Source organism: Phascolarctos cinereus, unplaced genomic scaffold (assembly GCF_003287225.1).
Source record: "Phascolarctos cinereus isolate Bilbo 61053 unplaced genomic scaffold, phaCin_HiC Scaffold_4;HRSCAF=312, whole genome shotgun sequence".
NCBI classification, from domain to species: Eukaryota; Metazoa; Chordata; class Mammalia; order Diprotodontia; family Phascolarctidae; genus Phascolarctos; species Phascolarctos cinereus.
This window is the reverse complement of record NW_027555847.1, coordinates 108,965,820-108,991,161: the sequence shown is the minus strand read 5'-3', so window position 1 is coordinate 108,991,161 and position 25,342 is coordinate 108,965,820. Positions and strand designations below refer to the sequence as shown.

At 36.1% G+C, this 25,342-nt stretch overlaps 1 protein-coding gene across 1 annotated transcript in view; it reads right to left on the bottom strand.

The window, feature by feature from the left end:
* Positions 1-25,342, bottom strand: part of TTC39B (tetratricopeptide repeat domain 39B) — a 137,824-nt gene that overhangs the window by 17,699 nt on the left and 94,783 nt on the right. The window contains 13 exon segments of the mRNA XM_078152486.1: positions 1,893-1,935; positions 1,937-1,980; positions 5,907-6,018; positions 10,213-10,336; positions 14,152-14,243; positions 14,782-14,943; positions 15,988-16,047; positions 16,138-16,205; positions 16,963-17,071; positions 18,097-18,162; positions 18,971-19,076; positions 21,324-21,388; positions 24,524-24,591. Of these exon segments, the coding sequence (XP_078008612.1) occupies positions 1,893-1,935; positions 1,937-1,980; positions 5,907-6,018; positions 10,213-10,336; positions 14,152-14,243; positions 14,782-14,943; positions 15,988-16,047; positions 16,138-16,205; positions 16,963-17,071; positions 18,097-18,162; positions 18,971-19,076; positions 21,324-21,388; positions 24,524-24,591 (1,119 nt within the window).

Sequence of the window (25,342 nt, the reverse complement as noted above, 5' to 3'; positions counted from 1 at the left end):
CTCTTGATTAACTGGAGGGAAAAAAATCTTCCTACAGGTACAGGCTGAACAAGAAGCCCTGTCAGTGAGGCACAGTGAAAAGAACACATCTGGAGCTACGAAAGCTAGGATTAAGTCAGAATCAAGGCATTTACTGACTGGATAACTAGCAGCAAGACACAAATTCTGAGCCTCAATTTATTCCTCCAAAATGAGGATAATAGTACTTGCATGAACTGGAATTATTAATACCCGCATTTCTCCAGGATTGTTTTCAGGAAAGCATTTTGTAAACTTTGAAGCACTACCATAAATATCTGGAATAATAACACAGCATCTGGAAAGTGACCTTTAGCAAAACGCCAATGCTTTCACCTAATGCTTTGCCTCTCCACTGCAATAGCCTCTTCCTGTTTCTAATGACATTTATGCCCTTGATATGAAATTCTACACCTGCTGCATCTATCATCTCATAAGGTCAATATATGAGAACAAGGGAAACAGAGGGAGACATTCTGAATTGGGTATTTAATTATTCTCCTACTCTAAGAAACTACTTACATTTTACCTTTTTGTTCATATTTTAATACTATGTATTCTTGCCTGCAGTTAACTATTTTCCACATCACATGCTGGGCACACCAACATATATAGAGAAAACCTGTTTGATTTGGTATGGGTCATGCTCTTCTCTGGCAGGAGTCCCTGCTACCCAAAGTTTTGAACTGCTCTCAATTAGCTGGGCAGTAGGCTCATTGAAAGAAAAGACAAATGCTTTCAGGCCTTGAACAGAAAATTCATAATACAGAAAATTCACAATTAGAAACTTGTTCTATTGAACTAACTTGCAAGAAGCAAGAAAAAAGCCTACATTATTTGTTACTGTGTTTTCAGAAAATTTAAGTGATGTTTTATGGGAGAAAAATTATAATAAAGGAATACTTTTCACTCAGTGAAAAATAATTTCTTCACCCCTCCATGGACACTCACTCATCCAGCAAATACTTATTATGATTAAGTACCTTAAAGGTGGCATAATAGATAAAGTGTTGGGCTTGGGGTCAAGAAGATTTGAATGTGAATCCAATCTCAGAATCTGTCACTTAACCTTTCTCTCCTTCAATTTCAATGGCGATAGTACCCACCTCGTAAGGTTGTGGTGAGGATTAAATAAAACTGAACACGTAAAATACCTTGTAGATCTTAAAGTAGTATAGTATATAAATGTTAACTATTGTAGGCAGGAAGTCAAATATGGACCACATTGTATTAAACACTGAAGGATGGGGGGAGATGGGAACGACACCTGGAGATAAAAGTCATGAGTTTTATTTAATATCTCTAGCCTCTAAGTTTTGTCTATAAGATAAGGATAATACCAGTACCGCATGGAGGTTGTTGGGAATAGAGCATTTTATAAAACTTAAACGATTATATAAATGTAAATAGTTGTTAGCAGAAGTATTAGTAGCAATGATACCTGCACATATATATTTGACCAATGTGGTTGTATCTGAATACTTTAGTTAGCTTGTAATACCTAAGGACAGGAACAAATGCCTTTTCTATGTGATTTGTTTCTGCTCTGTAAAACTGTATATTCACAAATTAATAAATACAACCAAATTAGGTGAATAAAAAGTTAATTTATTCACGAGATTGCACAGATTTTGTAAAGCCAATTTTTAAAAATCTTAGCTTCAAATTGGTGTGGTCATTTATTTGTTCTTTGAAATGTCATGCATTTGGATTCATTTTGCATTAAAGTCAAGGGGAAGCTGTTTTAATCTGGCATTTTCACATCAATATGGCAGGTCTGTCAGATTAGTATGGTTACAGGATTGTAAAGCTGAAGACAACACAGAGGAAGAAATGTGTTATCTTCATAGAGTCTAATATGTTCTTACACATACTTTCATGTGACCCTTTTCCAAACTGTGAAAATCTTTCTCTCCTTCTTTGTGTGCTCCCATCTTGTTGCATTCTCTTCTTCATGCTCCCCTGTAGCCCAGAATTCAAAGGGATCGTTTTTATATCTATTGCTCAATTCCTGCAGATAAACAATTCAATTTTTTGGCTATTCTACCTAAGCTCCAGCCCAGCTATGACACTGAAGTTTTATAACTTTTCTGTGAAAAGGGGGTGAGGAAAAAAGAAAAAAAAAGTTGTATAGTTTTAGTTGCATAGTTATTCTTTCGGAAATTCACTGTCCTTCATGTATAAGGTGACATTAATGATCTATTTGTCAGCAGAGTCATTTTAAATTTTTTCGGTAAAAGAACAGAGTCATCTATTATCTCTTACCTTATCTTCCCTGTGACCAATGATCCTAGTTGTGAGATGACTGGATGGGGTTAAAGGCTCATCAGTGGCCATTTTTCCTCTGTGATTCCAAAGTTCAGTGGCCCATTTGGGGCCTACAGAATGATATATTCTTAGAGGATATGGAGACTTTAGGTTACATCTAGTCCAGGGGTTCTTAATCTGGGATACATGGACCCATAAAGGGTCTATGGATAGACTTAACAAGGTCCATGAACTTGGATGGGAAAAACACATCTTTATTTTAATATAATTGGTTTCTGTTGTAATAATTTTATCTTGTATATTTTAAAACATTATGTCCATAGGCTTCAACAGACTGCCAAAGAGGTCCATAATGCAAAAAAAGTTAAGAACCCCTGATCTCATCCACCTTTCCACCCAGTAAAGGAATCCCTTCTGCAACTTTCTTAAGAAATGGTGTAGACTTCATTTGAATAACTCCAGTGATAACAAGCTCCCTAATTTGTCAGACAGTCTGATCTGTTATTTAACAGCTCCAAATACTAGAAAAATCCTTATGATGAACCATTATCTGTCTTCCTTTCAATTTTACCTCTGCCTTCTGGGGGTGACACTGAATTACCATATTCCCATTTTCCCATTATATACTTTCAAATAATTAAAAGAGTGCTATCCTTTCAACCTTCTGTCTTTTCTTTTTCAGGTTAAAAATGCCCAGATACATTAACAGCTTTTCATTTAACCTGATTCTCAGATAACTCAACCTTCTGGTTACCTTTACATTGATACTCTCTAGTTTAACTAGACCTCTAAAAATGTGGTTCCCAGGACTAACCACAGTATTCCAGACTGGTTCTGACTAGGTCCTAATTAGTGTGAATAATGAATCCTGTGAATGATCCCATATATTCAAATTTACACTATTGGAAGTTATAATTGTGTAAACATGGTGAATAGTTCCAGCCCAATGGAAATATGCAGTACATATTTAAATGATGCATTAGATTCACTGTTGTTCTCACTAATTGGTACCAAGCTTTAGTGCAGAACACAGTGGGACAAAGTCCTCCTCTCTTGATGTCTTTTAATAAAACCTAAGTTTGCACTAGTTTTTATTAGCTTTTGTATCAGAATGGTGGCTCATTTTGCAATGAACTAAAACCCACATAGCTTTTTATCATTAACTTCTATTCAAGTCTTTCTCCCCTCCTATAGCTGTACAATTCATTTTTCGAAACTAAATGTAGGACTTTATATTTATCCCTGCTAAATTTCATTTTTTGTTTCAACCCAACATTCTAGCCAATTAATATCCTTCTGAACTCTGATTGTCATACAATATATTAGCTAACCTCTACAACTATAAATTTGATAACCATGCCTTCTTTGTCTTTATCCAAGTCACTGATTTTTTTTAAATATTAACTAGTAGAAAGTCAAATATAGAGCTTTGAACCTACATCACTAGAAAATTTAAAATAACTAAAAATTTCACTCCAGAATAACAATACATTGATCAGCATTTTTTTTAGCATTGTTACTCAACTAGCTTCAAATCCACCTAAGTAAATATAGTCTGCATTTATCCACCTTGTTCACAAGGATACCATGAAAGACACTACCAAATGCCTTGCTGAAATTAAACAATATACATCTTTATAAAGGCCCTCTAATCTACCAATCACATGATGCTATTAAAAAAGGAAATGACATTTTGATTTAATGTTCTTAGTGAACCTATGTTGGTTCTCATCATCGCTGCTTTTTTTCCCTTCTAAGTGTTAACAATCTAATAATCCACTCTAGAATTTTGCTAAGCATCAACATTAACTTCACCAGTCTATCCCATAATCTTAAATTTATTAACAGTATGCATTAACCAAGGTAAATGATTTATCTGTAATTATTTGATCATCAATGGAGGGAAAATGTAATTTATGACCAAGAAGCAGTAATTTTAGCAGTGATAAAAGCTTTCACAATCCCAGTTCTCCTTAATCTTAATGCCTCTCTCCTATGAGATTATTCTAATCTATACTCCGTATGTGTGTGTGTGTGTGTGTGTGTGTGTGTGTGTGTGTGTGTGTGTGTATTTGCATACTATTCCCCCAACCCCCGTCAGTGAGCAGGAACTGTCTTTTTGCCTTTCTTTGTATCCCAGTGCTAAAGCACAGAACCTGGCACATAGTAGGTGTTAATAAATGCTTACTGACTGATGATAATTTTTTAAAATGTACTTCATGTTGAAGAATTAATTTAATACTCTATATTTTCTTGGCTTAGCCAAGGCACTTTTATTACTTGTGCACATAAGGAGAAAAACTGGAATACTGACACTCAAATATGTCTTATAGATATGCTTTTCACTCAGAGTATGGCTAATCAATTTATAGTCTTACAATTGAGTTGAGAAAAAAAAGAATAAATTGGAGAAGGTACAGAATTACAAGAATAGGGGCATGCTAGGACTTGGAAGTACTAAGTTAGGGGATTAACAAAGATAGCAGATAGCAGAACAGTGACTGTTTTGTGACTATAACATTCTAGGAAAAAGCTTCACAAAAAGAGCAGAGGTTGTCCATCCACTGTCGTGCCTTGAAGCAGCACTGTCTCCCATGGGAATACATTTCCCCATAGTTTCTCAATAACTAGTCTACTCATGGGCTTTTGCAGTGATGTCAGTCTTTCCAGAAGCACAACAAAATCAGACGGGCCATACTTAGTATCAGAGGAGAAGTAAGAGAAAATACACTAGCTTTCCATTTTCATTTGGTTCATGTAGTTTAAGACTGAGAAAAGCATTCATCAGCCAAACAGCCACATTTATTACTATCTATCAAAATAGAACCAGATCTAGTTAGTTGTAACTTTTTCCAGTCAAGAAAATTATAAACTGAAATTTGGACCAAACCGATGTGTCCCCCTCAGAGATCCTCAAGTGCCTTTGCTCTTTACCATCCAAGAAGTTGCACTGACAGATTACAATTCAGCTCCAATCTATAAATCATGACTTTTTTCCCAATAATTTCTTGAATTTGTGGTTTTTACTATCTTTGATATTGACCACTTCAATAAAATCTTATGTCCAAGTGATATATGGCCATGTACGAAGTAGTTATGCTGTTATAATAGCCTTAGTATTTATGGTAACCTCTTTACTTTGGTAGCATTACAAAAATGATTCGGAGGCTGCTGGAATGTGAAGGCAACAACCCATGGAATTTATCAAAGACAACTCCTTAAGACATGGAAGTAGTTTACAACAGGTAACTCTCCTTCCAAAGTGGAGAAACATTTAAATTTTGATAATATCTCAATATGGAAACAAACATTTCCCTTTGCATTTCAGAAATCCAAGATTCTCTAACAGACTTCAACAAGATTTCATGGAAATCACAAACAATCAGAATCTAGGTTAAAGCAAATTTGGCTGGTGGCACTCTAACCCAGTAACAATTGCTCCATGCAATACAAATGAAGCAGAATCTTGTGGAGAACTTCACTTCAGTTTCTTCTCTTCTCTCCCAATGTTTGTCTATGACACATATAAATTGAAATCATTGGGAAATGAGCTAGAAGGACAAGTGGAAAAGACAGAAAGAAAGAGGTACAGCTTTCATGTTCTTACCTTTCATACTTACTTGTTTCATTGTGTAAAGCCGTTTCTGCTTTTTCAATGGTGATCAAGAGATTTTCTGTGAGGTCAGGCCTTTTGCCTACTACAGTAAAACCATTCCAGATGTACATCATTTCCTAGAGGGAGAAAGAAGGGAAAGAGGCAAGAATCATATTTAACTGATCTTATATAATAAATGATTCTGTATAATCTGGATTTCTGTTGATGATTTTTAACACATTTTTAAAATGTATGCCTGTTGTTTATATAAAATGTTTCCAAGAAATTCACTGAAATGAACATTAGGAATATTTTATTGGGCTCATGTTCTTTTATATCATTAAAACATGTTGCAGCCCAGTAATGTAATCCAATATGTGGAAAACTAGTTTATTCAAAGACCATATGGCTAAATGACAGCTCCTGAAAATGTAAACTAATGCTCTCTCACTGCAGGTTACACTTAATAGGCCAAGAGATGAGAATTTTTTCTGACGAAGAACAAATGAGCTTCTTCCCAGAAATATTTCCCTTTTTTATCTGAGAATACTTAAAGGACATAAACACTAAGTAGGAAAAAAAATTAAAGAAAAGAAAAAAGTAACATTCTCTGAAAAGATTTAAAATTGAGAAGTGATAAACTGGAAAAGAGGCCTTTGAAGAAAACAGCAGGGAAAAAAATCATTTTCACTCACAGCACTGAAAACTATACTGAATCCAACTCAGAAAATTATTTTAGAAACAATAATTATGCATATCTAATACAGCAAGTCATACCTTGTATGCTATGGCTGGTACACTATAATTTTATAACATGGGGAAAGTTACAAATAAACAGCTTTCATCAGAAACTGAATAAAGACCAACATCTTCCAGGGAATGCCCTAGAGTCAGGATGCATTTATTCCAATCTCCTACACTGTATCCTCTACCAAACTTAAGCTAGAATATTTGGGTATTTCATCTAAGCAGAGTCAGTTACATCAATCAACCAATCAACAAGCATCCACTAGATCCTTACTATAATAGGGGCACATTTTAGAAAGACTGTACACAAAAACCACTGAAATAACGTACAGGTTGATAATTAACATACAGGTAAACAGCATATTCTGCACAAGTCAATTACCTCTCAGTGTCCACAGGCAGCTCTTAGACAATAAACTGCAAAGGGTTCTATATTCCAGGGTAAATCTGAATTTTAAATTAAGCAAAATGCCCAGAGTTTTGTACATGGTGCCTGTGGGTCTCATGTTTTCACTGTAAAATGAAGAGGATTACACTAGATTACCTCTGAAGTCCCTTCATGTTTGAATTCTGTAATCTTCTGACCCCGTCCTAAAGCACTATGACTAACTGAGGTTTTTCTGCAGTTACTTTCTAGTCATAATTTCTGATCAAACTACATAGAATATGAAAGCAACAATCAAGTGATTTTTCAAATGTCAAAAGTCAAACGTTTTGGATGAGCTCATACCTTTAATTCAGCTATGCAAGAACAAGAAGGGGAAAAAATCTTATGTCTGGCAACTGTGAGCAGCCACAGTGGCTACAACAGCTGAAGAAACAGCAGAAGAGATATCGTAGAAGAGGCACTCTCCATTCTTGCCCCCAGGTGTGGCAAGCGGAATGGCCACTAAGACAAACTAAATAAAGAAGGAAACCATAAATGGAGCAAAGGTAACTTAACTTGAGGACTGGACGAGGATCACAGAATTCAAGTTTGAAGGGACATCTGAGGTTATCTAGTTTAATGCCTACGGGACACCCCCCCACCCCCAACCCCTATTCTACAACAAAAACCTGAGATCCAGAGACCTTGTGACTTTCCCAAGTCATCTAGGTAAAGCCAGGATTTGAACACAGATTTTAGGACTCTATGTACAAAACTCTGAGCATTCTGGTTAATTTCAAATTTCAGATTTAGCCCTGGCTATAAGACCTCTCTGCATTTTATTGTTTAAGAGTTGCCTGGGGACATGGAGAAGTTAAGTAGGAAAGATGCTGTTTCAAATCCAGGGCTGTCCCCACACCATACTTGTCTTCTTACACTGTTGGGAAGGTACTGTATATTACAACAATAAAAGGGCAAGATTTAGAATCCTAGGACCTGGGTTTGAATCCTGGCCCTACTACTTATCTGTCTATGTGACTCTAAATAAGTCCACCAACCTTTCTTGGCTCTTAATTTCCTTATTTATAAAATAAGGGGGTTGGAGGACTGGATTATGTCTAAGATTAATTCCAACTCCAAATATATGATCCCATGATTCTCATGTTATGACTCTGGCCTCATCTATTTTTTTTTAAATAAAATATGAAAAAGTCAGTTAAAACAAGATGTAGTGAATTAAGTGGGGTTGGGGTGCAGGGGGACACAACAATCTTCTTCTGAAAGGAAAAAATCATTTGAACAGTGATATTACTTTATATTCAAACTCCTGACAGAAGTACACACCACCAAGAACCATCCCGAAATCTTACTGTAACACTGTCTATTTTAATAGTACTGTTTTTGATTTTTAAAAAGTACTATTTTTAAAAGATCTAGAGAGTACTGCAGGTTCCATCCCAGCTAATCTTTTTAAAATCCCTTCAAAGTATAAAGGCAACAAGTGTTTCTCACACACCACACCTAATAATAGTAAAAAATCCATCATCAGAAATCCATGTGTGTGCAGCTGAACTTTGTACAATTAAAAACACTAATTATTTCAGGAATTATAGCTTGATACTAAAACACTGCAGAGGTGAGTAGACCCTAATGGCCCTCCCCCACCAAAAGACCACTTCTTTATTGTTATAAGGAGTATAAAGCATGTTTCTCTCAAAGCCCAGTGAGTAAGGTAGTGAAAATCTCTCCCTTCTTCCACAATGGTGAATGACGGCAGTAAAACCTAGGAGGTGACCTGGGTCTCAGATCCTCACCCAGTCCTCAAGAGCTAAAGGAGCATAAACTCTGACAGGTCCAGTCAAGCTGGAAAAGGTTAGAGTTGGGACCCCTTGATGAACACTGTGTCTGTCATCTGAGGACCAGCCTGACTAAGTTCAAAGAGGTTCACCATCAAGGCAGTTGCAGGGTAATGAATTTTTTCATTACAACAGCTCTCTAAGACCATTGATTAAGTCATAAAAGTGCTTCCATCTGTCATAGGAAAGAGAACCTACACAAATAAACATCACATATCACTGAAATTAGTATCTTATAGATGAGGAAACTGAGATCCTAAGAAATCAATTGGTTAACCCAAGGTTATAAGAAGGTGTTAAAGTTGGGATTGGAACCTGGTCTTCCTAACTCCAAGTCTAGCACTCTAGCTTTCAACTACACCATGCAGTGACTAATTTGTGCTAACTGATTAGGTGGAAATGACTTAGCCAAAAATCTCAGGCAGCCTGTACTTCTGGGATCAGTAAAGCCACATGTTGGATGACAAGGTACTACAATATTATGCTGTTCCTGAAAAATGCCATACAAAAAAATCTAACCAGGATTAAGAAAAACTATTCATCTTTGCTACTGATCTGAAATTAGAGGACCTGAGGTTGCATCTTCCATTCAACTACTTCCTATATTACCTTGAGTTTAACTTAACATCTTAACATCATCAATATCCTTATCTGTATAACAACAACACTGACACATGCAATATTGTCCAGAGGCCTGCTGTGAGGAAGTCCTTTGTGAACCTTAATTCACACCTACAGAGTAAGTGTGATCATCTTTACAGATATTAAAAATTAAGAGGGGTACTCAATTCTATGCAATTTAACTTATATAGCTCAAACAGCTCCCAAAGTAATTCACAAAGGACAGACTAAATAAAAAATGAAAAAAGTACAGATCAGATACCACTTTCTAACAAAATTGTACCAGCCAGATAAACTGTATACATTTAAATTTACAAGAGATAATCCAGATGCTTAAAACAAAGCTCATGAAGAAAAGATTTCCCATTACAATTCCCAAGATAAAAATAAAACCACAGGACCTAAACTCAGCACTGCTGCTGATGGCTGGCATTTCTCCATTTTTTGTGTGTGCAATTTAACTCCTTAGAAAAACTAAAGCTTTAAAGTTACAAGTGATAATTTTGTGAAGAGAAGTTACTTTTGGGGAGTAGCTTCCATTAAGAAAATCCCTGAATTTTTTTAAACAGAAAAAAAAACCTGAATGTAAATGTGCAAGTTATAGAAATCCTTTATAAATGTGTGAAATTGAATAGAACTGCTAGGAAAAAATTAGATGGAAAATGATTTTTTGCTGCTGCTAAGATACAAGTTTACTCTAGTCTTCAGACACAAACAAGTAAAAAGAAGCTCTGGCTTACCAGAGCAGGTAATATCAGCTTTACGGGAAAGGCTGCACTGGAATAACGCCGGGACTTCCTCACTGCAAACTTCTCTGTTGGGATAGATTTGCCAGCAATTCTCTGCTTCAAGCCCTCCACCTGCCTGTAAGAATTGCCAATCCACAAAAAAAAAAAAAAAGACAATTAAAAAACAAATATCTGCAAGTCTATGTCCTATCATTTGACTTAATGTGTTAAGGTCTCTAACATCAAAAACAGTTTTACAGGTAGCAATCTGCTTATGACCTTACAAAGAGCAGCAATTTCTAAAAGGTTCAAAAATCATTTCGAATTTTCTTCATGTGACCATATATGTGTCATGAGAGGAGAGGGAATTAGCTACCAGAATTAGCCACTGCATTCACCTGCAAAGCTAATAAAGATTTGTAGAATAAAGCAGCTCAAAAGAGTATTTGTCAACTAATTTAAGCCCAAGTTATTTATTATCTATCATTATCTATTTAGTTCATATCAATCAATCTTAAGGAAATGAAGGCCTCTGGAAAGGCAGAACGTACATATTCAGCCTCTCAAAGTGACCTTTTTTTTTTTTTTGGTGAGGGAATTGGGGTTAAGAGACTGGCCCAGAGTCACACAGCTAGTAAGTGTTATGTGTCTGAGGCCAAATTTGAACTCAGATCCTCCTGACTCCAGGGCCATGTTCTATCTACTGCACCACCTAGCTGCCCCCAACAAATCATTTTCTTGTGCTATAAAAGATTTCACAGAATTAACAGAACCACTCAAATGAAGAGAGATAGGGCAGTCTTGGGAGATTTTTTTTTACTTTGTAGTTTCTCTTTCACATTACTTTCATCTCCTCAGCATATACCTTGCACGTATCTAGTGATTTACCTGCTGCCTTCCCCATAAGAAAGTACACTCCTTAAGGCCAGGGACTGCTTTCTGCTGTCTTCTGAACCTTGCCAGTGCTCAGCAGAGGGTCTGGCACAGAAGAAGAATGGGCTGGATGCTTGTTTGGCTTCAATACTCCCTAGGGCAGGCACTCCCACCACTGCAGCAATTTCCCTCTAGCCTGGTATCTGCTCTGCGAGCTGCTGTGGCTATAAGATTCATCACCTTGAAGCCATCCTGGTGATGAGCCTGGCCAGATGTTAACTACAGTAGCAAAGTCTTGGAAAACACAGACCCAGAGTGGAGGGGCTGCAGGGAAACGGGCATGATGATGCATTGTTGGTGGAGGGAACTTCTCCAGTCATTCCAGAGAGCAATTTGGAACTATGCCCAAAATGTTACATGCATGCTCTTTGTCCCAGAGATACCACTACCAGACCTATATTCCAAGGAGATCAAAGAAAGAATGTCCTATATCACAAAAATATTTATAACAACTGCTTTTGTAGTAACAAACACCTAGAAACTAAGGAGGGGGGGAGTGATGGAGGAGAAGAGTGTCCATCGATTGAAGGGCTGAACAAATTAGGATATATGACGATAATGAAATACTACTATGCTTTAAGAAATTAATAAAGATAATTTCAGAGAAACCTAAGAAGACCTGTACAAACTGATACAGAGTGAAGTGAGCAGAACCAGGAAAATGATTAATACTATAACATCAATATTATAAAAACGAACAATTCTGAAAGACTGCTTCTTAAAACTCAACACAATGATTAACCATGATTCCAGAGGAATGAAGATGAAGACTGCTGCCCATCTCATAACAAATAAGTGATGGGTTAACAAGCAGAATGAGACACACATTTTCAGATGTGGCCAATGTGGGACTTTTTTTTTTGCTTGAGTATACTGTACTTATATGGTACAAAAGATTTTTATGGAGAATCAACACAAAATAAGCACACACATGGAAGTCAGAAGAAGCAATACAAGGACACTCTCAAGGTCTCTCTGAAGAACTTTGGAACTGATTGCTTGACATGAGAGACAATGGCAAAGCACTGCCCAACATGGTGCACCCATATTAAAGAAGGCACCATGCTCTATGAGCAAAGCAGATTTGCAGTTGCTCATGAGATGTGCAAATTTAGAGACATATCCACTCCAAATGTTCATGTGGGTTATTTGTTCCTGACCTGTGATAGAGCCTTCCAAGCTCACATTGGTCTGATCAGCCATAGTTGGACACACTGTACCTTGACACCAACATAGTGATGTCATTTTGGTCTTCTTCAAGAACAAAGAATGATAAACAATGTAACAAGGGTTTTATATTTCTTTCTCTCCCTTCCAGTAGGATGGAGGGGAGATAAGAGGCAGAAAAAATAAATACTAGATAAATGAATGAAACATTACTGAAAATTTTTTAAAAAAGAGGGAAAAGAAAATGCAGAGCTAAGCTCAGTGCTATGATAGGACATTAGAGGAAGACAGTGTAGAGAGAATATTCCATGGTTTTAAAACATAATCACAAAAACCTTTTTTAATGCTTTACTTGAAGCAACTTAAAGCCCAATATAATAGTCAATTCCCCTCTACTGATCTGATTCTGAGTCACTGACAGCTGTGTATACAACACGCTACAAAAGCAAGCTCCAGCAGTTCCTACAATTTGGAAAGAATTTGAGAAAGGACCCAAGACCAGATTCCATGAGCGTGTCGTATAGAGACCAGCCTAGGCTAAGTTTGGAGAGGCTCATCAGAGGATATGATGGAGGATGATGGATTTTCCAGCACATTAATTATCACAGACCACCTAAAATATCTAGTAAGGATGTGATCTGTATACGCAAAAGGAAGACCCACACTGATGAAAAACAAATCCCCAAAATACTTGAGTAAAAATATAATCATCTAAGAAACAATCTAATAATAATCACATGAAAAAAATGTTCAAATTCACCCATAATCCAAGAACTGCTATTCAAGACAATCTTAGGATATCATCATACACATGAGAATGGCAAAAATAATAATGATGATGATCAATACTAATGTTGGCAGGACTGCAGGGAAAGGGGCCACAGAGTTAGTACAAGGAAAAAGCATGGATTTAAATCAGACCATCATGGTTTAAATTCTGGCTCTGTAATTTACTGCCTATGCAACTTTGAACAAGGCATTCAACTTCTCATCTATAATGAAGGGTTTGGATTACATTACTAGTCAACTACCTTATAGCTCTAAATCTATAATCCCATAATGTGCTATTAGAGAAACTGCAATAAGAATCACAAAACTGATAGATCTGTACCTAGGAATTCCACTGCTAGGATTCTACTGCAAAAACCAGATCAAAAAATAAAAGTAAAAAAGGACCCATGTGTACAAAAATATGAGTATGTACTCCCTTTGTAATAGCAAAAACAGCTGAAAAATGTAATGAAATGTTATGGTGCTATAACTTATTAGCCATGTGACCCTGGGCAAGTCACTTAACTCTGTTTGCCTGAGCTTCTTTATCTGTAAAATGAGCTGGAGAAGGAAATGGAAAACCACTCTAGTATCTTTGCCAAGAAAACCCCAAATGGGGTCATGAAGAATCAGACATGACTGAAATGATTCAACAACAAAATTAAAATTATAAACATAAAGAATACAAGGAAACATAGAAACATGTATAAGAGGTGATGCGAAGTGAAACCAGCCTAACTTGAACTATCTATATACACGTGGACAATGACCACATAAAGTTAAAAAGGAAAGAAGGAAAACAAAGCCAAAGGCAGGAAAGAATTCAGCAGCCCTATTAGGAAACAGAACACAAACATTTTGATTCTTTGAATTTCTTTGGTTTTTTTTCTTGGTCAAGGCTAAGGGTTTGGAGTAAGATTCTGTTTACTGCACTAAAGAGGTTAGAGGTTCCTCCTCCAAATGAAGGATTGTCCTAGGGAAGGGGAGAAAAATCCATGGTAGGGGATATATCAGTGTAATGATAGATAGGGCCTGCCCCTAAAAAGTGGCCTCCTGTTGCAGTGATAATACCCTCTTTACCTAAACAGAGACACAATATTCTCTCCAGTTGGCTTCACCTCTTCATCTGGGAGCATACTTAGGATTGCAGCTTTCTGAAACACATATGTTGCCTTTAAAGAAAAGAAAAAGAAGTCAATTTTAATGCAATTCTAAATTCCTGGAATTTCCACAATACTGCATTTCAAGAATAATGTGCAAATTTTCCAGAAGCCACATAGAAATGAAAAGACTGTCAGGAAATTTTAAAATATCACCAAATGAGAAATAATGACCAGTTTCAATTGACTCTGCTAAACCAATAATTGTTCTAAAACACAAATAACAGTTCACTTCAGTGAAAGAATAATAGAATACAATACATCGATGCTCCCAGACATTTATAAGTTTCTTTTAAAGACAATCAATTTTTTCCTCAACAATGAGAAAATGCAGGAGGTAGAACTAGGTCGAATACCCAGGTATTTTGACTCCATGGTCGGTAAGTACTCTTTCTACCATTCCATGCTGGTTCTCAATAATTATCAGCTGATTTTATCAACTCCATGTATGAAGCCAGGATTTGACATACTACTCAATTAAATGATGTCCAACCAAACAAAAGGATACACTGTGATTCTCCCGAGAGGTAAATGTGCTCATTCTCCTTACCTTGGACCATCTACTTTCTTTGCAAAGCAGATCAGCATAATGATATGCCTTAAGCCATTCTTGCTGGAATGTATAACACCACATCAGTTCCCAGTAACAGAGGTGATGAATCTGTTTCCATTCTTCCTGAGATTTAATACAGTTTTGGAATATCACCTGTGCCTACAATTAAACGTTATAAATATGATCCTGTAGATATCAGACAACAGTATAAATAATAAATGGGAAAATTCATACAATATTTTGTGCAAGAAGAACAAAACTACCACTCATTTAATCATTCAATAATACAACAGCTTCTTCTCCTTAAATGAAACAATACAGCCAAGTACTATTTTTTAAATTAAACTTTATCTTTTCAATCAGCAAAAATCTGCCTTTTCTCCCTCTCACACTCCACCCACAATTGAGAAAGAAAGGAAAACAAAATCCCTGCTACAAACAGATATAGTTAAGCAAAATAAATTTCTACATTAGCCATATCTGAAAAAAAAAACAACCTATAGAATGTCTGATTCTGCACTGTCTTTTACCTCTCTATCAGCAGTTGGGTAGCAGGTTTTATCATGAGCTCTCTGGAATTGCAGATGGTCACTACACTGATCAGAGTCCCTAATTCTTTCAAAGCTGTCTGTCTTTATAACATTACTGTCACTGTATAAATTGTTCACCTAGTTGAGCTCACTTCACTCTAAACCAGCTCATACATGTCTTTCCAGTTTCTCTGAAACCAATTCTTATGTTACTTCTTATAGCATGATAGATTCCATCACTATCATACAGTATGACTTTTTCAGTCATTCATCAACTGATGGGCACTCTCTCAGTTTCCAATTCTTTTTCACCACAAAAAGAGCCATAAATGTTTTTGTACATCTTTAGTCAAGAGTTTATTTTGCTTAGTACTAATCCCTCCTTAATCTACCCTCCCTCTTGTTCCCCCCTTCTCCCTTTTCCTGTTTGCCTCCTGTCTCTTTGTTGAGTGAAATCTATTTCCATATCTATGTACATGTACTCCTATACTTCTTATCCTGGGCTGCTCATTAAAAGTGTTCCTAACACACACACACACACACACACACACACACACACACACACACACACACACACACACACACACACTCCCCACTTCTTACAGAGCGGCAAAAAAAAAGTCAAGGAAAAACTAACATCAAAAGTAATGAAGTAAAATCTGAAATTAATTACCTTTTCAAAATTCCCTTTGAGTAGCTCTATTCTTGCAGAATAAAACAAAATTAGAGAGCCCTGGAGAGAAAGAAAAAAAAATCTGTTCAATAACTCCAGAGTTAGTTGACTAATTGTGACTGGAAAGCAACGTAAAAGTACTGAGCATACATTTGGAAACTTCTGGAGATAGGGTTCAAGGAGAGTCTCAGCTTCCTCAATATTGGCTTCTCCTGTGCCTAGAAATTCAACACACAACAAACACAAAAACAACACTCAGTCTCCACAGAACACAGTATGTGCTTACAACCTACACCTCAAACTTCATTACTGCAAAGATGTATGCCTAATGAACTGGTAATTTCATATGAAAGGAGAAAAACTTTATTATTGTGTCATATTAGTTTCCATTTGGGAAATAAGATAAATATCACTGGACTTTTTTAGCGCAAGATTTTCTCAGGGCAGAATGACTAAAAGTAATGTAGGAAGCTGCTCTTAAATTCTAAATCTGATTCTTTTTTGTTTTACTGGCAGTCATGATCATCACACTTTCAACTTTATGCTTGCAGCTCTAATTTAAAAAAAACAAAAACATAAAACTAGAAATCAAGTGATTAGAAGCATGCAAACACTTTGTAGACTCCTTTACAAGAAAAGCCTGGCATTTATTACTACAAATAAGACTAAACCAATCTAATCAATCAATCAGCATATATTAAGCACCTACTCTGTGCCAGGTACTATGCTAGGTACTGGGGGACATAAAACCAAAAATAAAACAGCCCTTGTTCTCAGACCACACGTGGCTACATGCACATCTGATTAAAACTTAACTGCTTACTCCCATGATGCTTTCTCAGTCTTAGTACACAGATCTAACAAGATATATTTATCTGCTGCTATTTCTCCTTACTGACTTTTCTCAATGATTTTTACTCTCTTCATGAAAAATAACCAACTTTCAGCAAAGTCAAAATGCAATTTAATCCTTACCAAGGACTAGTGAGACATAAGTATGAAATAAGAGTAAAGTTAAACTGCACAGTGTAGACCGCAAACTGGATCCAGATGCACCCTCTCGCAACTGTACAAGGCCCAGTTCCTGCAGAGAACAAAAATCTAATTATCTGCTTTATAGATCTTCATAATAAACTACAAGTCATTTCTATTCAAAAAATTTAAAAATATCAATCTCTTCTTTTCTACCACTTTCACAGTTTGCATCAATATCGTTTATAGCTTCCATGGCTGTTTTATATGATGATAATGTATTTTTTGTCACTCTTTAACACAAAGAAAATACTCTGTTTCGTTTGTTTTTTGAAAGCATAAAGGAAGTCTAACAAGTATTTTATACTAATTGATTTAGCAGTTTCAGGGGAGAAAACCAATACTCATTTCAGAAGAATAATGTTTCTCAGACAGATATGAACAGTATGGATATTAAAGTTATAAAATGCCGTAAGACTTTTGGTGTGTGTCCCCTCCCACCACAATATATATGACAAGCACTACAAATAAAGTGATGAAGAAATTAAAACTTATTGAAATAAGTTTCTCTGTGCTTGCTTTCTTGAACACATATTTTGTAATGGGGCAACCGTTTTTAATATTTAGATGAGAGGTATGATGCATAAACCAATTACACCCTATAATAGCTATACCTATAGTAAAAAAACATAATAAGCATCACTAAAATTAATAAAATTCAGGGGGAAAAGGGTTCTCTCACTTAGTGTTGTGATACAACATATAAGAGCAAGGGTATGTTAAGTACTGTTGCCATGTATATCATATATTGTTTGAACCTTAGAAGTATTTTTGAAATTATTTACCACCTAGAATAATCTGAAATCAGCATATTGCCAAAAATATTATTTTTATATAGAAGCCTAGCTTTAAAGGGGTAAAAGATTAGTTTGCATATTTAATCAATCAAAAATATTTTTCAATCACCTACTATGTACTAGGCACCGTACTAGATGTCATATTAACAACCGTGTGCAACTACTAAAAATATGATCAATAACTGACATCCCTTTGACTGATCTTAATTGCTAAGTTGATAAGCTCTATGAAGAAGGGATTTATCTTCCCTTTGAGAATACTTAAAAGTTAAATTTATACCCTGTTGCCAGAAAACCCAATAAATTCTAGTAGTCGGAGAACTCTTGCTGGTAAAAGAGATAGCATCTGAAAGAAGAACAAAGTGGATAAAGAAGTATTAGACAATTGTAAAATGTCTAACGGGGCTCAAAGCCTTTTCATTAATATGAAAAAATAAAATTAAGTGAAGATTAATGAATGCCACCAAGAGAAGAGGTGATCAGTTATACAAGTAATTCTTTCACTGAAGCAGATGTACAACCAAGAACCTCAGAAAAAAAATACAAGATCATAAACTTTCCCAGGACATGCTTATTCTCCAACTAGCCTGAATGTTAATTACCTGCCCTCTCATTCTAAGCCCACTTCCAACATAGTTTCTTTAAAACTGGCTTTCCTGGGTTGATGCAAAGACTTACCAAATAGTACCAAAGATACAGACAGGATGTCCCATAAGTCTCAGTACAATTTTGTGCTTTAATAACTTTAAACTGCATTAAGACTTTTGGGACACCTGGTCTATTCAGACATTCTGTTCCAATCACCTCTCCTAAGTTCTTCACACTCTTCTTAACCTTCTCTACTCTCTCAACCACTTTCATTAGCAAAGCAACAAGTATTTTTCATTAAGAAAAAGCTCTGACTCCCAGTCTCATGCTTCTTGAAATTCTATGCTCAACTTTCATTCCTTTAAGCTTTTTTTGGTTTTGAACCTTGCAGGGGCAACAACGAAAGTACTGAAAACCTGTGAAAAGCCTGATGATGCAAAACTTTCAGTACCGCCCTGCGGGCTCGCTTGGCCCTGTCTGTGCACAGCAATCCAGGTGGAATCAAAGAGAAAGGGTGGCATCATTTCGTACAGTAAGGTTCTGGTATAGATATAAATATATCCTACCAAATTAAATGCTCCTATTCCAAGCTTCACTCCCCCTTCAAATTGATAATAGGTTTCCTTCTGTTTTTTGTTGCCCTGAGTCATCTGCAGAACAGAATAACATTCCCTGGATTGAAGAAAAGAAATAAAAAATATTCCATTTGTGTGACACTTTAACACAAACCTAATTTCAAATCAAATTTCATATTTGCATATGACATAACAAAGTCTACCCTCCAAAATATTAAGGGGATTTTCAAATTGCTGAAGCTATAATGAAACTACTCCAACTATTGCTAAATTATAATCACACCAAGGAGGGGGAGCTTCCACTTCTTAAATCAGCAGACACCTTATACCATCAGCACATAACGTGACTCTAAGCAGCATCCTTTATCAAGTCTGACATTTCAGTTGTAAATACGGGGGGGGAGAGCGTCAATTATGAGAGTTCCATGTATCATTCATCTAGGAACACCACTATCACTAACAGGAAGTTTTATGGGAGGTAGAAAGAGAAAGATCTTTGATTTCTTCAGACACACAGTTGGAAAAAACTACTGCAGTGGCCTGAAATCATATTCCTCTCAGAAGTGACCAGGAAAGACACCATCGGTAAGTTCTGAATTTCAGTACGTAAGTGCTCTAATCACTTTGGCCCTAAAGTGACTCAATCCAGTTATTCTGGTTTGGTGGAGAGGGATTATAAATGGAAGAAAAGTGGTTATTTCCACAATTATCCTTCATCTATGCTCTCGTGTTGCTCTTTTCCACAAGGCCTATCTCCCTAACTTTTCCTTTCCATTTTAATTTTTTTTTTTATTTTTCCTTTTCAAACCTCAAAAAAAAAGCCTGAAAGTGAGATTTTGCAAGGCCCTTACCACCTGACATTAAAAGGACGAGGGAGGAGAGAGACACGGATTCTATTTAAAATCCCTAGCTTCCTTTAAAGGTTCAGGTGTCACCTCCAACATGAGGCTTCTTCTGATCAAACTTGCCCCTTCCACTCTCCCAATTATTTGTCTCTCTGTCTTGCAATTCCTTTGTCATTTTGTTTTTTTTTTTTAATTTTCTGGTATACGTTGTCTTCCCACTCACCCTCCAATCCCCTGGGGAATGTAAGTGCCTTGAAGACAGATACTGTTTCATTTTTGCTCTTTGTAAATACAGTACCTAACATTGTGCCTTGCACACAAAATGTTTGTTGAATTAAAATACTATGAACAATCTCTGAGAAAATTAAGAGACGTAATTACTGATATTTGAATTGTTGGATGACCTACATTGGCTGATTCTAGATTAATGTACTTCACATACACAAAGTGATGCTGGCGAACCATAAGGGAGAAATGCACGCTGAATTATTATCACAGTACTGTGCTTCTCCTCTGATCTGGTGACGCTTTTACCTGGTCCTCCTTGTAGATCATCACTGTCTAGACAACCAAGAAAAATTAGAGGTGTAACCTGTAGCTACAGAATGAAACAAAGATAACTGGTCCATGTAGATAATGAGTCAAAGACCATGGCTTCATTAGCACTGACCTCTAAGAAGTTTAGCTTAAGACCCAAGGTAGTAGTGATCAACCTGAAGACTGACAGAATACAGTCACTACTATCACGGCAACTTTAGGTAATTAATACACAAGTCTTATGAATAGGGTTACCATACTGCGTGGGTACATTGGCAAATGTGACTAACTTACACTGTATGCTTCAGCCCAAACTTGCTTTCAAAAGGTTCTTACCACTGTTTTAGGACTGAATAAATAATAGCAGTTATTCATCAATAATAATGCTGTCAGTTACCAACATAAATTACCTAATTTTAAGACCTCCTTATAACAATACTTCCAATGATATAAAGTCCTTCTGCACAGAGTTGACACATTGACTCAGTACCATCAGACAGTTAGGTCATCAATCTTCAATCACCAAATATCAGTGAAGATGCATTATTATTACTTGATTACTTTTCAAGGGTCCATGATTTAATGAGTATTCCCTCCACTGATATAGATGTAACCCCTCTACAAGTTGCTAGATGGTCAGTAACAGTTGCATGGCCAAAAAATCATTACTCTAAAGCCCACCTGATGACCTTTATGCCTTCACCAGTCCAGTCATCAGATAGACAACATACATTCAGTCGGCTGAATGTTTCACAAAAACAAATATTGCTTTTGTCCACTAGCTTAGCTATCAAAAAACCCAGTACCAACTCGATATATCTCAAAGCTTTAAAGGAAGAAAAATTAATTTTTAAAAATGAAAAGTTTACTATACTTAAATTATTAATGCTGTGGGAACTAATGTTTTTAAAAATGGCCTGAATCACAATCATTTATTCAAAATATTTGAATTATTAACTTACTTATATATTTGGTAACTTGTTCTAATTTTGAGTCCACCTTTGATGAAGTTGATCATGTTTTCATCCTGAAAACCATTTAATGAATAATTAGGTCATTACACACACACACACACACACAAAAATCCTTGCACTGTCTCCACTGCTGTGCCTAGCATATCAAAATGTTAACTTTGGAGACAAAGTTTTTCAAGAAAGCATTTTTTGCATGTACCTTTTGAAATAGTTTCTTCATTATTTTTCCCTAAGCTAGAAAGGGAAGAGGAAGGAAGGAATGTTTACAAGTGCATTTCAGCATTAATTACTCACAAATCAGTCACTTTTAAATTACTAAAACAGTGATCTTTATTAGTCAGGGATTGTGAATCTTTTTAGGCAGAGCATGAACTTAAAATTGTAAAACTTTTTTTTTTGCATTCAAACAGCATTCTAACAGGTTTAAAGGATATGCTGAAAGGTCAACTTTTCTCTTTCTCACCAATAAACAGCACTTACTTTTAACTGTACATGTTTCTCCTTCAAGGAGACTTTTATTAGTAAGTGATTTCTGTTTAACATCCTTTCCAGTCCTAAGGTAGTGTGAGCTCTTCATGATCCTCTTTGGGCAATTCAATCAAATATCCCTGGGTCTCATTTCTATAAAAGTAGGGTGCTGCATTAGAAGTTTCTCTAAGGTCCCTTTCAGATGCAAATTTCTATGATCCTATTACAATGCTTTAAGTAAATTATAACAGATAACTGCTTGAAGGAAGTTCATCACCAGTAGATGGTGCCATAGGAGATTTTTTTTCTACAGTGTTTCACACTGGTAGAGTCAGAATGCCAAAGTTGAAAGGGACCTTAGAGATCACCTAGTACACCCCATCCATAACACACAAGTGGGCTGCAGCAGACTCATACTATCATTGAGAGCCAACTGTTAAATTTTCAGTGTGATTATTTATTTCTCAGGGATCAGAAAGCTACAAATCAGAGCTTGATTTATTATCTTCTTGATTATCGTGATTTTTGGAAGTGATGGAGAAAATGTTAATAATGCAGATTAAACTTTAAAAGTGTGCCATGCGTACATTTTGTTTTCTTGGAAAGCCAATTATTAAATGTTTATTAGCACACCACTGCCGATAAAAAAACAAGGACCCAATGGAACTAAAATTCAAGTCTTCTGATTCTTAATCCTATCTTTTCATTATAATTTTCTAAAACACAGTAATTTTATTTTATAATAATGTTGGGAAGACTCCAGCCTTTAATTTCTTGTATACCTAAGTGTCCCACTAAAGTTAAAAGCATCCAATTTAATTCTACCATTTTCATTTAAATGAGTAACATTTCAAACTACAGTACCAATAGACTCAGAGTCTGCCACTTTCTGCACAATTATCATAAACAAAAGTATTACTGCTCACTTAAAAATCTGAGAGTTTCAACTAAACAAATGCAATTTTGGCCAGGAAAGAATTTTCTGAACTATAAGAGGACTTCCTTCAAGTAATACCCACTTTTCACTTTACAATTTAGCTTGTGAGTCCTCAAATAGCTACCAAGAACTAGTTATGCAAATCTGAACCTCCAATTTTGAAAATAACACATTAAGAACATTTTTAAGGATTCCATGGTAAATGCCATGTCAACATTGTTCAGTCAATAACCCTCAGTTATTTTCAACAACTTTATAACATACTACTACCAGGGCTTAGAGATTTCCCCCAAGAAGCCATAGACCTAGTCATTTAGACAACTGAGTCAAATTTAAGAATATCTTTACTAAACAGAAAAGCAATTAGTAAGGTAGAAAAAACGAACATTTTAAGGGTGAGTCTGAAATAGTATAATGTCTCTAATCAAGACTCCTGGACTGAGGTTCCTTTTGTTTATATCAGGAAGATTTGCTTTCTATGAAATATACTTCCGCTCCCCTTCCTATATCTCTTCTCATCTTTCTCACCTCACTGTACCTGCCACAATTCTCCAACATGTCAAAGATTTGGTTTTTAAAACAGCAGAAAGGTAGTGATGAACCTAGTGACTGCTGCTGCAGCTGTTCCTAGAGCAGAAGTAACAATGCTCTAGAGTACAGACTCTTTTTCTTCATCAAGGGCACCACAGTGTACTGAATAATTTTATTCAAATTCTCTCCCCAAAGGAGAGGCACCTAGTCATAGAGGACAGTGTGCCTATCTGAGAGTCAGGAAGACCTGGGTTCAAGTCCTACTCCTGGCACTCCTGTGTGTGTGAACCTAAGCAAGAGACTCAATGTTACAGTACCCTTGGGCAAACTGCCAGTTTCTATAGGCAAAAGGAGTTTCTTTACAGGGAGTTCTCTACAATTAAATCATATTCTCCCAAAATAAGAATAAAACAAGTATGAAGAAATGAAAATGCATAAACATGAAAATAAACATGAGAAGTACAAAAATTACAACTACCAGCTTATGCAAATACATACAAATGAAATTTAAAGGAGTTTGGGTGAGGGTTGATTCAAATGGTGCTAGGTCTAAATAAACAATTATTTACGTCTAATCTTCACTTGAAATAAGCTGAGAAGAAATACCATTTAAAAGTCTCCATGATGTGGGTAACTTGCTAATTAGCCAATCTAAAAAGAGTTTCTAGCCAGTTCTCTGGGCTTAAAATGACATGACTAATTCCCATTCCACTTAAAAGGGACCTTAAAGAACTTCTAAAAACAAGGGCTGGTCACTTCTAATTATCAAAATCGTTCTCCATCAGATAAAGGAGCAAATAACTTTTAAAATAAGGAAGACTTAACCAGAGTGCTTTTAGCCTCTTACAAGTACACAAAATAATGAAAAAGAAGAGTTTAATAATGTGCCAGAGCAATTACTCCACTACATTCACGCATGAAAGAGCCTAGAAATTGGGGTAGTTATAAGGGTTTTCATTTAAAAGGTAGTGATTAACACCATATGGAGTTTAAAATCAGACTAAAGACAATGAATGCAAATGAGAAAGCTATTCTTGGGTATTTGGGGGGCAGAGGAGGGTGGGAGAAGTGGTAACCCAAAAAAATGAGAATACCACTGGTTCTAGCAATACCTTTCTTCGTATCACCCATTAAAATTAACAAATGGCCCTACAAAATGTTCATTCAAACAGCTATCATGATAGTCCTAGCTGCACTTTGCTGTTAAAATGAAAAGCAACAAATGGACACTGAATCCCACAATATTCATTACCTGTAAAAATGTCAGTGCTGCTTTCTGTAGTAGACATTCTGCATAACAGATTTCTGCGTGCATTTCCTCTATTAATAACAAACAAAATATATTAAAGAAAATCCCTGAAACATCACATATTTTTGTCTTAAGATGCTCAAATGAGATCTACAGTAATACATGATCTCAAGTAATTCTCTACAATCATGAGAAACAGCTGCCTGAGAAGACTGAAGTTTAAACATCACTTGCGGTCTTGGAAACTATGGGACCATGAGAAAGTCATTTAATCTCTCTAAAGATCAGCTTCCTTCATCTACCTACAATGAGGAGACTGGACAATAAAGTCCCAGTTCTTAGAGAATGAGCAATTTGCTCCATCTCCTATAAACCCAGTTGGAGGCTCAGTGAACCTGCTTTCAGGAATAGGCACCCCTCCCCAGCCTCCCATAAAAAACACTCTCACATATCCTCAGCATAGTAACAAAAAGCCTTTTAACTGATTAATGGGCTGAACTAAGAAGACTTGTAAATGGCTGTGAGGAAGATTTCTCTCTCTCTTTCTTACCAGGAAAAAGTAAAAAAGAAGTGACAGAAGAAAGAAGAAATGTGAAAAAGAAGAAATGCTGGGAGGTAAAATTCAGCAGCAGTCAGTATCTCTGAATATATTTCTATTTCTCCAGTCTCTTGTGTTTATTCTTTCTTGATTCTAGGTGAGAGGGCATTCAGAGACAGAACTGACTAGGTTACAACCCTGGGAGCTTTTGACAGAAGAGCCACTAGAGTCTAGCTACAGGAGTTCACTGCAGTCTATCAATATTTTCCTTTGCATCTCTGATG